The 14,974-nt window shown below is 36.9% G+C and overlaps 1 protein-coding gene across 1 annotated transcript in view; it reads left to right on the top strand.

Annotated features, from left to right (window-relative positions):
• The window catches only part of shroom4 (shroom family member 4), a 142,653-nt gene that overhangs the window by 48,311 nt on the left and 79,368 nt on the right, over positions 1-14,974 (top strand). Inside the window, exon 2 of the mRNA XM_030162242.1 lies at positions 11,318-11,469. Coding sequence (XP_030018102.1) covers positions 11,318-11,469 — 152 coding nt within the window. The remainder of the gene's footprint in view (positions 1-11,317; positions 11,470-14,974) is intronic.

The raw sequence follows: 14,974 nt of genomic DNA, 5'->3' as shown, positions 1-14,974 counted from the left end.
TAATAAAATCATAATACGCTCAAGAATTGAAAAAGTGTCACTATGCCCATTGTAACCGTGTTACTTTAAATCTTTGTCAATACGTCCAAAAGTTTCCAATAGATTTTCCTAAATTTTGACATCAGTATCTTTTAATATGTTATTTAACATATCATGGGCAAATTGTCGTGAATTTCTTGTGGGAACTGCGTGTTAAGCACTTTGGCGTAAACCTTGTCAAAATCAGTGACATTTTGATGAAACCGTGATACTGAGCACATTTTAAACTACTTTTGGTCAAAAATTTTATTTTATGCATTCATCATTCTTACTATGTTTAACCCTTAGGGGTCCACGGTCACGGCCCTGTGACTGAATCATATGACATTTTTCAACACATCATACCATTGGAAGTCAGTCACGTAGACCACTGGGGGCAATTGCATTCGAAAGTGCGGACTTGTAACACTCTCCCACTTTTTATTTGATGTTGATAGAGCAAATACCACCGAAACCGGAGAAACCACCTATGTAAAGATATGCTTCTATGTCAAATATTTGAGTATAGTTTTAATTTATTACAGTTTTGATTTTATATACCTAATATTTGGAACCAATATTCACTTTTAAAGTCTTTGACAAGATTCGTTAAGCATCTTTGTGTTATTTATGCAATAAATTATGTACATTTTTCAAATCTGATTTTATATTTTTTGTGTGTTTTTTGCTCTTTTGTGTTGATAAAATAGATTAAAGTTAAGAAATAATAGGCAGATGAGACAGATGAAGTTGTGCTGAAAAAAAGATACCAAACATGGGTATAATAAACATTTCTTTACAGTATATAGTATATAAAGGCAAAATCAAAAGTACTCAGAAACGGCCAAAATAGGCTCAGACACTTAAGGGTTAAGTACTTACAAGTACCTACAGAAATACATTACACACATTGATATAGGTTATATATGTGCAAAGTTAGAGCCCGTTGAACACGAAACATGTAACTGTGTCACTGCTTGACCTGACCCTCATATCAGATTATGCGATTAACTCCAGAAATCGGATAATGATCGTAGAATTAGTGTGCATGTAAACGGGCTCAGTGTCAGTAGAAGAATCTGTACCTCAGAGGTTTTCAACTACAAGTGATCAGAGCAGGTGAGCATATAAGCCTAAGGACTGGGGGGCGTGCTTTTTGTCTCGGCTGCCACGTAATGCTGCATATCATCTGTCCTCAGGGGAAACTGTCGGGGAAAAAAAAGACTCTGGAGTTCAAAAGGAAAACTCAATATGGACACGGGTCCTCTGTGCTTGTCTGGTGACTGATTTAATAACTGTATGCACCACCCTTTGACCTTGTAGTGGAAGTGACACATGTAAGAGCAGCCGGACACATGGTAGACACAGGTGACACAGCGTCGTGTCTCAGCCGTCCACATGTTCAGACGACCGAGACACATTTTAAAACCAGCGTAGACGGGCTCTAACAGTCACATGGAATGAGTCTGGGACAAAGCTGACACTGTTTATACACTTCTTGTAGTACAGACGCAGAGTTGTTTTCTTAGATTAGCAAGAATAAATTATTTTTGGAAGTGGAACTGTTCTGTCTCCTGGTAAATTGACCTTTCAACTGCACCAATATTATGACTATTACACAGGGTTACAAAAAAATGTTTTTTGCAAGTTGTCTAGGTTTTTTCAACTGAATTAGGACCATTTTGCACCGCTAAATCCAAAAATGACATCTGTTTTTCTCAATCAGGTCAGGTTTTTTTGCTAATTTGATTTTGAAAAATTTGATCTTCTCACAAAATTGATTACATTTTTGTGACTTAATCAGTTGATTTTTTATATAGTTCTCACCCAAAATAGGTTTTAAGAGAAAAAAAAATCATTTTCTAACAGGATGTATTTATTATTTATTATGTATTCACCGCAGATGTAGCAGAATACGCCAGGCTTATTTTTGCAAGATCTTCTAGTCGAAGCCATTTCATTCACCTGTAATATTAAAAAAACCATTAATCATAAATTGGCAAAAGTAAAGTCTTCAGATCTCCTTTATTGCAAGAAATATGAAAGAATTTTGTATCATATGATGTGGAAATGCCCATAAATGTAAGCAAAAATGTTAAAAAGCCAATATGTAACATAGTTCAGAAAGTTGACCTGATTGAGCAAAATGAATGTGATTTTTGGATTCAGCACACCAAAATGATCCTAAATCAGCTCAAAAAACTTAAACAATAAATTTGTTGTTGACCAGTGTAATAAGTACAAACAAAAAAGAAAAACAAAGAACAAAACTGAACTCTTGCCATGTCTATACTTGAATAAATACTTAAAAATATGCACAACTTCATCTATAGCAACTTTATAAACTAACTATAACTATATAAATAAAGATTGATTGATTGATTGAACTGCCTGTTATTTTTTTCACTTTAACCTACTATAAAAACATAAAAGGACAAAAAACACACACACACAAAAAAATACAAAATCTGATTTGAAAAATGTATATAATTTATTGCATAAATAACACAAAGATGCTTAACGAACCTTTTCAAAGACTTTAAAAGTGAATATTGGTTCCAAATATTAGGTTTATACAATTAAAATTGTAATAAATTAAAACTATACTCAAATATTTGACATAAAAGCAGATCTTTAAATTGGCGTTTTTTTCCCCTAAAAGTGCGGTAATCAAACACGGTTATCACGATAATTAGAATTTAATCGATAATACTAACCATCTGCAATTTTACCGCGGTTTATTGTTATACCGGTAATCGTTACATCCCTACTATGTTTACGATAGTTTTGGAATAATTATATGATGACCAGGCTCATTGTCATGTGTTGTTACTGTGGTAGTTTCACCGGGAAAAGATCGTTTTTGGAAAGATTGCATGTTGCATAAGTACTGTGTTGCATGTAACTGTAAGTGTACGGTGTTACTGTGAGCTTCGGGGTAAAAAATAAAAAAAATCGGAATTTCGGTAAGGGGGTGCTAGCTGAAAGTATGAGGGCGCAGCGTCCCTGTTCCCCAGTTAAGAAAAACCCTTGCATTAGATCCTGTTCTGATCAAAATAAAGGTGGTTTAGTATTTGTGTATGTTTCTAATGTAAATGAAATTTTTCCAGGATATAGTCTTTTAAAAAATATCGCCTTGTTAACAGTATTGTGATATATCGTATCATGATCCTAGTGTTGTAATTTTTATCGTATCGCCAGATTGTTGCCAATACACACCCCTAGTTTTCAGGAAGGCGTACATGCTGTCGGCCTAATGGTCTTAAAATAGTGGTTCAACATGAGCACAGGCTGAGAAGGCTGCAAATGGGGAAAAAAGCATGACGTCAACTTCTAACAACTAATAGCCTCCGACCTTTCCTGTGTCAAAAAATGAGCTTTGGTTAATGATTTCATCACCCACACAGCTACACACACACACACACACACACACACACACACACACACACACACACACACACTGCTCTGATCTATAATAAACTCTCTTATTACCACCCTGTAATTACGCCGCCTTTACCTGCTTGCTGGGGTTGAGTATATAAAACCCACAGGTGTGTATGTGTGTGTGTTACAAATTACAGTCTCTTCTTCTGTGGTAGTCTCCTCCCTTGTGTGTATGTGTGTGTTTTTTTTTTTCTTTCTGCCTCCTCCTCTTTTCTCACCCTTGTCTCCTTTCCTTCTTCTTCTCCAACACCTTTTACATCCATTCCTTCTTCACTTAATGCTCATTTTCATCTTACTCAGTACATTTTTTCAGCATTTTTTCCTCCCTTTCGCTTCCATCTCCTCCATTGTCATCACTTTCTCCTCCTGTAAATACTGTTCATTTGCTTGTCGTCTTCCACATCACCTTGTTTCCTTGTTACTTCTTTTCTTTTCTTGCTATTCTCATTCTCAGATCTCTCCTTCCCATGTCAATTTCACTTCCTCCTTCCTCCCATATTTATCTTTCTTGTGTCCTGCCCTCACTTCTTTTTTCCCTTTTTATTAAAAATTACAGGTAACCATATGCTGATGGTTTTGGTTTTTATTTCATGGCCTCTTCTGTTTATTTCTTTTGGGTCCTACATTTATTGCATTGCCGGATAATAAGAGGTCATTTAAAAACTGTGTTTGACTTTGTTAATCATGCGTGTCATGTTTAGGAACAGTGTGTGTGTGTGTGATCCTCGTCGTGCAAGGATGTCAAACATTCCTCCACTAAAGCTGTTTCTGTCTGCAGTTTGTTTTCATACTGAAAAACTCATTAGAAACAAATGAACATAAACACTGTGTCAAATGCATTCAGCTCAGCCCGTAGGCTTTTCTCTGCGATTGTGTTTTGAAGGAGGTAGTGTATGTGTTATTGCTTCCTTTTTAGGGGACATATTTCTTCTATTTATAAGGAAGACAAATATTGAGGTAGGCCACGGAACGGGATCTCGGAAGATAAAGTTTAGGAATATCCTCTCTGTAGTGATCTTTTGGAATTGCAAAAGTAAGATGTGATGTTCCAGTTGTGGAAGATCATCTATTGAACCATATTTGTGTTAGATCCAAACCAAACTTATTATATACTAAAAACAAAATAATTTAAAGCTGCTGTATGTAGGAATTATGTTCCAAATAATCATAATATGGCCTTGACTGTCACCGGACATTAAGGAATCTTGTTCATTTCAATACTGATGTCACTGACAGTAGTAGTCCAGCCAGAGTGTTTGCATTTGAAATGCTAAGTTTCAGCCCCTAGATAATGTTTATTTTGTCATTCCATGTGTTTACATGACAACTTTTATTCCTGGTTTAATCTGATTAAAGGCTAGATCCTATTTCAGATGCCCATGTAAACACCTTATTCCAGTTGAAAAAGAAAAGTTCGGATTAAATTTAAACCTGATCTACTACTAGCGTTTCCACTAATCCTTGCCACCACACCATAAATTTCATACAAAAAAATCATCACCAGACTTATTATATGTATGTATAATATATAATAGACCAGGACAAATGTCCTACCCCCTCAAATGAAAGTTTGCGAAGATTCAGGAGGTAGGGAAAAGGTAAATGAGCCATAAGTTTCACTTACTTCCACAAAGTACATGCAGCATGGAAAAGCAAAAGCATCTCCTATACATATCCTTGTTTTGTTTCTCACTTTGTCATGATGTATTTGGGAATAATAAGAGGCCTTTTAGGTTTAATAACATCAGACATTTATGATCAGAAATGTTCCAGCTGCAGCTCAGTGGGAACTGGTAACCTGGATGCCCAAACGCTACTGACTTGATGATTGGCAGATAGGTGATGGGTGGAGCATCAGACCAAAACACACAGTGACAACATAAACATTATTCAGGGGAAGACACTTAGCTTTTCAAATGCAAATATTCTGGCTGGACTACTACTGTCACTGATATCAGTATTTGAAATGAAGATGATTCCTTAATGCCTGGTGACAGTCAAGGCCATTTTATGATTACTTGGAACATAATTCCCACATACTGCACCTTTGTGTGTGTGTGTATGTGTATGTGTAACTCAGGATGCTGAAGTTCTCTAACCTCTAGTATAAAAGCTGTAACCAGCCTTTTGTGGATATTATTTTCTTTTTTTGTAGTGATTGTGACGATACTACAGGAAACATTTTGACATTTGGCAAATAATAGTGAAAGACATTCAAAGAAAATCATGTTTTTACCAAAATACGCTTGTTATCATCAAAACCAAAGGCTATGATGTAGTGGCATAGTTGTAATTGTGTTGCCTGATATTTGGAGAGCTTTTACAGTTGGGCTGAGTTCTAAAATATTTCCATCTGAAGTCAGAATTCGTGGCAGTGCTAGACCCATAAGAAGACCAGAGCAGAAAGCCTGACTTTACATATGAAAGATCTAGATTTACAGAGTCCCCCACCGCGTGTCTGTAAAATCCCCCAAACCGTAAAATCATACTAGTGTTTCTGTGACATGCATGCCTTTCCATTTTTGCAGCGGTGGCAAGAAAAAGAATGAATGAATGAAGAGAGAGGGAGGGAACAAGGGAGGTTGAATTGATGTACAGTCAGGACAGACAGGCGTGTTCTCCATTTTCACACTGTGTAATCAGCAATTTGCTTCTTCAGTTAAGTCCCAGAAGCATGTTTAAACAGAATTTACACTTGGGTAAAAGTGGAATTCACCTGTTTTATAATAAAATGGGATAAAAATCTAAACGCTTCTCATTTTACCTGCTTTTTTTTTGAGTTACCAGAGTTATGATTTTGTTATAGCCACTAAAATTTAAATCCTCATTTGATTTAGGCATCAGCTTTAGCTGCCTTTGAACGTTGGTACTAACAAAGCACCGACTTACCTTTTGTACTGCCAAAAATATTATATTATTATTTTTTTGTGTCTAATTGGTAGAAATGGCTTCAAGTTAGGGCTGCACGATATTGGAAAAAACTAACATTGTGATTTTTTTAAAACCCTGCGATACATATTATGATATGAAAAAATATTGAGGAGTATATCACAGCTGTGTGGTGCCGACGTAAATGGTCAAACAAATTAGTTGTGCTACCTCTCGTTGTGGCAACATGTGCAAGGCACTGTCGCCACCGAACACGTGTTTCAGTATCATCCTTCTTGTCGCCAAAATAATTCCGGGGTCATTCCATATGACATCAACAGATTTTAAGAAAATTTCCCACCTGACCCGCTCAGATTTTTCTAAATTTTTACATACTTATAGAACATCATATATGATGGGAAAATCCAAAATTTCAAGGCTTGATTGTAAATAGTTCCAAAGTTATGACCATTTGAAGTAGGTAGGGGCTACCCTAAAATTGCGACCAAATTTAAGACTTGAAATTTTCGGCTAATTTCAGGCTTCTATAACTTCTGAAGAACAAGAGCTAGAGGTCTGAAATTTTCAGAAGCATTTCACAGTAATCTATACTCCTAAGAAATGTGAAAATATTTACTTTAAATTTATAATTGCATGTTACAGAGAATGACAAAGTTGAGATTTTATCCTTCGTGAATTTCTAAAATGCTACATTTGACCACCCATTACACAAACACTAATCATCATATTCATTAGAAATTTTATGTGCTATATCTTGGCTACTTAGGGAATGGATCTGTGTAAAATGAAGGTCCTATGTTATGTTATGTATGATATATGAAGAGCTTGAAATCAAAAATATCTGTTTGACCTTCGAATTTAAAGGTCAATATCAGCATGTGGGATAGGTAGGATCACAAAATAAGACACCATGTGAAAGTACAGGAATTGCCCTAAATTTTGACACCAAGCACAACTTGCTTCTATAAATCCCATATTTTAGCCGAAAATGTCCATATTTAATTTGAACATTTAACATAGAAGGATTTATAGAAGCAAATTGTGCTTGGTGCCATTTATGTCCAAATTTTAAGTAAATATTTTCACATTTCTTAGGACTATAGATTCCTGTGAAATGATTCTGAAAATTTCAGACCTCTAGCTCTTGTTGTTCAGAAGTTATAGAAGCCTGACAATACCCGAAAATTTCAAGTCTTAATTTTGGTCGCAATTTTAGGGTCCCCCCTACCTACTTCAAATGGTCATAACTTTGGAACTATTTACAATTAAGCCTTGAAATTTTGGATTTTCCCATCATATATAATGTACTAGAAGTATGTAAAAAATTAGAAAAATCTGAGAGGGTCAGGTGGGGACCACTTAATGAAATTATATGGAATGACCCTCCAGAAAACTGACTTTGCTTTTCTTTTTGGCACCAAGTCTTCGTTTACGGTGATTTTCTCTTGTTCATTGCTCACTTTTCAATGTTGCTACCAGTGATTCACTCTAAACTGATTAAGAACAACGTGATTGGTTGAACTTAGATGAGAACACGTTGAGTTCATTTGCCCTCCTACATTGCAGGACCTGCAATGTGACTATTGCGCACACGTACATTGCGATGGTGATGCTCAAACGATATATTATGCAGCTCTACTTCAAATGTATTCACTGTCTGATTTTGCCAGTTTATATATTTCATTGATTTTCTTCAACAGATATTTATCAGTCACCATTTCTTGTCTGATTACAGATTACTTAATTCTGGTTCATGAACCGAATTCAACATCTTTCTGAAAAATTTTCTTTCTTCTTCCTGAACAACCTGTTAAATGTTGCTGCACACAGACACTCAAAGAACAAGTGGTGCCAGGCACAACAAACCCCGCCCCTCTCACATACTTCTCCCATTATAAGTAAATGGGAAGATTTTTAAAATTTAACTTTGCCCTACTTTTCCCAAAATGTAATGACATGTATTCTTTGTCACTGGAAATCTATGTACCAAATTTGGTATGAATTCCCCCTATAGTTTTGCTGCAACAGACATTTGAAATTTCACCCATTTCAAGTAAATGGGGGAAAAGAAAGATTTTAAAAATTCATAAAAAATTGTAACTTTGACTCACCTTTCCCAAAATGCAATCAGTTCTATTCTGGGTCACTGGCAGTGTATAAACCAAATTTGGTATAAATTCAATCAACAGTTTTGTTGCTAAAGTGTTAACAAACAAAGAAACAAACAAATACCCCTCGCCTCCCCTTCAGGGAGCGGGGTAATAAAGATGTACATATTAGACATTTTCCATTTATTTTCACACTTTTTACACAATGGGACACCTTTTTATTGTTCTAAAAGTAATCCTCATTTTCACTGTCACTCTTTGCAGGAAGCACATTTTAATACATTTAGGAATTTTTTGTTGGTGTTCAATTCTGTATTCATACAATAATACTGCTGTCAAAATAAAATACATTAATGATAAATCCAGGTTAAAGACCCACCTGTTCTCAGCTGCATTTGAATAGAGTTTTTTTTCAGAAGTTCAGATTTGCGCTGTTTCTTTTAAGCTTAAAGTTTTTATCAGTTTATCTGTTTTATCTGTTTGTTTGCTTTTTTTTTTTTTTTTTTTTTTTTTCAGTCTTTTTTTTTTTCTATGGGCTCAGCTGGCTGATAGGCAGCTGTCTGTACCGATAAGGCAGCAGCCGACACCAACTGTACTCCCAGTCATCATTGCCCATTTTTCTGACACCATTGCTTGTGTATCCTCTTTTATTTGGACATTTTACCAGGGAGTATCTCACACTACTTTTCTTTTCTTTTTTTTTTTTTTCCCTACTTGTCTTGTCCAGCGTCCTAACAGCAGAATGGTAGTCTGGTTCCTTCTGGTGCTGAACAAATTTGCTTTGCCAAGTGTAACTTCATAAAGTATATGAAGCACCCTTTGATATTCTAGTGTGTTTTTTATGAGTTTTGTTGAACCGCATTTCAATGCCAGACCTGACATGGGGGGTGGGGGGGTGGGGGGCGTAGAAGAAGGGGAAAGAACAAGAGAGAAGAAGGTGGCAAAGACCCTCACAAGAAAGTATCAAGAATACAAACAGTAACAACCATAGAGACAATTATAATGGTAACAATAACTACAACCAGAACTGAGTAAACTGGGCAGAAGAGAGAGAGAAAAAAAACAAAACAAACAAAACTACAAAAAAAAAACCAACAACAATGAAATACATAAGACCTATGAAATGATGAATATAAGAAAAGAAAGCATGAACAAAATATCGTATACCACATTCGCACAAATACCTATAACAAATAATACCAGTAATAAATCCACACATCAGTTGTTCACATTCATGCTCACCTCAGTCTATTTGCATTGTTCACTGTCACAGCAGATGAATGTGAACAACTGATGTGTTTGTTTGCTTTTTTATTACTGCCGCCAGGAGGTATTGTGATCACTTTGCTTTGTGTGTTTGTTTGCTACCAAATTTACAGGAAAACTATTGATACCATTTTTACCAACTTGTACCCACAGATAGGCCTAGGCCCTGGGACAAACCCATTAAATTTTGGGCCAAGTAGGCCAAAGTTCAAGGTCACAGCAAGGTCACAAAATCTCAAATTTTTCTATCTCTCATCATTGAACAGTTTTTGAAAATTCATAAAAAATTCAAAACGACTCCGATTAGCCTCCAATTTGATACATCCATAGCTTATAACAATATCTTGTATCTGGCAAAAAATTGTCCACATCCACTGTGGAATGTGGACTCTGTAGACATTTCAATTTAACATTGAAAATCCCATTTTCGACACATTTTTCATTATAACTCAACAAATATTGATTGGAATTTAATATAATTTGACATACACATGACTGGTACCAAGCTTCAACTTTTCCTGCTGTGTGGAACAACCTTGAAACTGTTTAATTTAAAAACAAATAGTCATTCCACACATGCACACCGTTCGGGGTGCTTGGGGGAGGTTTCTCTGAACACTTGTTTTCTCATGCTTGTACTTTGTGTTGCTTCCCTGTTGTAATGCTTTTAATGTTTTATGTAAAGCACTTTGAACTGACTTGTACATGAAATGTGCTATGTAAATAAACCTGCCTTGCTTTGCCTAATAATAAGCCAACATTTACTAGTTTGTAGAGCTTAATGCCATAAAAAACATTGGCCATTGTGCATAAAGAGATCCTGTATGAAGCCTTACATGGAATTCAAAATAACTGTAAAAAAAAATGTGATGTATCTTAATGTGCTGTCAGTCAGAAGAAGTCACATCCGTTCATTACAACTCACACTTTCACTTCCAAACATAGAAGAGGAAAGGGGTCATTTAACTTCCTAGGCATGATTTTCTTGGCTTCTCTTAAATCACAACTTTATCTTTCCAGTTATTTTTATAGGCTCAAATAAAACCATTGCAGTCTGACGCAGGGAAAAAAAAAAAAAAGAATCTCCTCTAATGTTTGTATTGTCATAGTTTACGACTTTCTTCCTGTCAGTCACTTGTCCATCTGCATGCTCCTATCTTCCTGCTACTCTTTCATCCCTTCCTCCTTCACGTCCGTTGATGTGATTTATCGCTGAACTCAAGCCTCACACCCCTCCGCAGCCTGAAAAAAACGCGCCGAAACATCCCAGCAATGCCTCAACAACACAGGCTTCACCACTGTGTGACCCGCACACAAGCCCCAGAGTTTATTACAGAGGAATGTAACGGGTTTCTGTGGGATGTTTGGTACGGGCTGTTTTGGAGATGCTCTTTTTTTGGGGTGCTGTTGCCATGGGGACGGAGACAGTGTAACAAAAAATGTCTCCAAAATTGGGTTTTAAAGGAGTCGACTTGGCAGCGGGGAACGATCCTTGACTGACTTTTTTTCTTCTTAAGATGTCTTTTTTTTTCATTTCTAATCTGAATGTCTTTCTGTTTGCCTTCCAACTTCTCTTCTTTGTTTCGGTCAAGATTGAGGATGGAGGAAAGGCAGCGCTGTGCAAGAGGCTGAAGGTCGGCGACGAACTCATTAACATAAACGGATCCGCCCTCTACGGCAGCAGACAGGAAGCACTCATCCTCATCAAAGGATCGTACCGAATACTGAAGCTTACAGTCCGGAGGTACAAACGAGACTCAGTAAACGACACGAAACGTATACACAAAGGACTCATATCTGCACGCACACAGGTTTTTCTCATCAATAATTTCATGACTTCAAAGGGAATATTTTCACTAAGAGCGGATGTGCGCTGTGTTCTCGTACTTACAAACACACTAATCACCTTGAGAATTTGTTTAACTCACGTCGAAGGGAAGTGAAGAAAGGTGAGGCGACACAGTAGACAAGGCACAGATGACTGCACTGTTCCTGGAATAAGGCGTCCAGACATCCAAACAGTGTTGTCAGATAAAGAGCGCTGCACAGGAAGTGACCTCTGACCTGCACGGTGTCACAAAAGGAAGCTGATAAGCTCTGATGACTGAGATCCGGCCTGTGTACATCTGTGCCGTGTTTGTAGCAGAAACAGATGAACTCTGAATTCATAGTTTCCTTAGCAGAAAGTCTCAGAATTTTTCACTTTAGGTCTTATTATTATATATTAATGTATTTATTTATTTATTTCGAACATGCAAAGAAACAAAATAAAACAAAACAAAGTAAAATAAGACAAAAACAAAATAACATTTAAATGGACAGAATCTATCTTCAAGTATGTGTCTGAATGTGCTTGGAGCGGAGGTGGGATTAGCAGTCCATCCTTGTCAGAGCGCGCATGATTATGTGATTGTGTGTGTGGGGGTGACAGCATCATCGTCCGAGCAGGAGTGAAAGTGAAACTAACTCGCTTTACTGTTCCTCTAATGCCGTGATATTGGCTTGACTCGATTCAACTTTTTTGCGTTTCCATTACGAAAAAGGACCTGGAATCTGGCACCTGGTACTAGTTTTTTGGTATGACCTCCGCCGAGGTTCCAGGACTGGGGAACAGATACTGAAACGTGACGTGTAAACACTGCAGACCACTGATTGGTCAGAGAGTTGTCTCTGTGACCCGCTGTTTTATGGAAAACAGATGCAGAAGTTGACAGTAAATATAGCGGTAGGTTAATCCACATGATGACAGCCTGCAAAACTACACCATGGTTTGTTGAGGAGGTTCAGATGTAAAAATTCAGCATGAGCTTGACAAGGCAACAAGTGAGTTTATCAGCAACTCTCAGAGCAGACGACACGGAAGTAACGCGCCGCATCGCTATGACGTGCAGGTACTGTAAAGTCGGTCCTGTCCTGTAATGGAAATGGTCTCCAGGAATAGGACCTGGTACCCAAGTTGAGCCGGTTCCATGTAGTGGAAATGTGGCATAACTCTCCGGCCAGCACACACACACGCACACACACACACATACACACAGGAGCAGTGAGCAACAGAATCTCTGCGCAGCAAAAAAGTTAAAACATCCGTTACATATTGGCCGATGTTGATTAATTGGTGATACGCTATAATCGGCCCGATTAATTGGCCGGCCGATTAATCGGTCGGGCTCTATCTTTAAGTGATGCTTAAGTTGGATTTTCTTGTCAGGGGTCACACTAAATAGTGACTTTAACCTTTACAAGCCAAAGTTCCAAGCCAAACTAAAGTTGAGTCGTTTAAGGCTATGCACATATTTCCTTTATTTTCTTGTATGTGAAAAAAGAGAATGAGAAATAAAAATATATGCTCATTTCAATCCAGAAAAAACCACAACCCTAGAGGTGGCCTAAGACTTCTGCACAGTACTGTATATGATGAAGAGCATCCTTATGAACAGGTTTTCCACAGGGAACAAAGGAAGACAAAGGATGTTGTCAGCACACAACAACATACCTAGAACCATGTTCTGACATGTTTCATGGATGTTTTTCTGACAAATTTACATCACAGTAACTTTATTAGTTCATATTAAAACTGTCATTCAAAGTGAAGGGCATTTTATATGCAATTTACAGCACATAAATCTTAAATATTATGTCACAATATTTTAGCATGTACTTCAAGAGGATATTAAATGATGGAAACTGAACTCTTGCTCAGTGGCACCATGACTAGTTGGCACAGCAGCCGTGGCTCTGAAAGCAGAACTAATCGGCAGGAATATTTCCACTTCATGAACTAAAGTCCAGTTGGCGTCTTTAGCGAAGGGCTCACAGGGTGTTCGGTTAAAAAAAAAAAAAAAGAACTGAGCTCACATTTAAAATCATGTACACTCAAATAGGAGCATTCTGAGCAGTCATTTATGTTTTTGTTAAAACTTTTGATACCAGATTATGAAGCTAAAAGGCAGCAACTACAATCAGAAGGTTACATATACCTTCCATCTGTAAGTACAGTCAGTCCAGGGTGATGGTCTTAGATATTAAAGATTTCAATCATCCAATCACTTTCAATATAATGATGCAAAATTTCAGTATAAAACAGAGAATTACATGACATTATCAGGGGCAAAGGTTTAAATGTTTCATGTGTTTAAACATCCTGAAACCAACCACAAATTGATGACATGACTGGCTAATAACACTGGTTTACAAGTAAAATGCATAGTGAAATTTTACCACATGTGAGTCACTGAAAAATCAAGAAAAATCTAGTCAAAAATGCTGGTTGGCCGAAGTTTCTAAGATACAGTCTTGGGTCAAAATGTGAAATTTGAGAATTAACTAGAAAATGGGTTTGACTCAAAAGGAATATTAGTCTCAGAGCAACCAGATCTACTTCCAAACACTGTCTGCACATAACAATACATTCACTTTATAGGCTTTATCTAGTGGAAGATTCACAAATCTGTTGTATAAATGTACATAAATCAATATATATGTGGAATAACACTTTATCATATACCTTGAAAGCATCTGCAAACCAGCACTTTTTTCATTTGTTTTCCAATTAATTTGATTAAAATATGTTACATTTAGCACATTTAATGTCTGAAGCAGATAATTTCAAAAAACATTGTAGACCGTGATATCATTATCTGGAGTCAGCGGGGAACTTTTCATTGTATTTTAAGCCTTTAGGTGCTTTATTTTTTGCATGGATTTTATGGGGGTGCAACGGTACACGTCGTACCGTCAGTACTGTTCGATACGCCCCTCACAGTTCGGTACGAGCATGTACTCCGTTACGGCTCATTTGTCATTTTCAAATGACATTTCTGGACAACTCATGTTTATATTAGAGCTTTGCAAGACAACTGACTTATGGAATTCTTCTGTCATTGGTTGGAGCCAGATGCGGAGCCCGTCCAAAGCATTATGCGCCATTAGAGCTGGATGTGGCAAGTACCCTTCTCAATATTAACATTTACGCATTTGGCAGATGCTTTTTTACAAAGCGGCTTACAGGGGAAGAACCAAAAATGAAAGAAAAATACAAGAATAGATTGAAAACATAAAACAGCTATTAACATTAGTATCCACATTAGTAAAACCTCCTCTGTCGTTGCCATGTTTGTTATTATTGACTTTCTTCTTCTTAAAAAACTTTACTCTTCGTCACGGTATTCATCCAGTATGGCAGCGCCCTCTGGTGGATTGGTTGAAATGCTTACTCCAACATTCATGGCACATGAAAGTATGAAGGCAGT

This window comes from Sphaeramia orbicularis, chromosome 18 (assembly GCF_902148855.1).
Source record: "Sphaeramia orbicularis chromosome 18, fSphaOr1.1, whole genome shotgun sequence".
Lineage (NCBI taxonomy): Eukaryota > Metazoa > Chordata > Actinopteri > Kurtiformes > Apogonidae > Sphaeramia > Sphaeramia orbicularis.
This window is presented reverse-complemented; position numbering and strand designations above follow the sequence as displayed.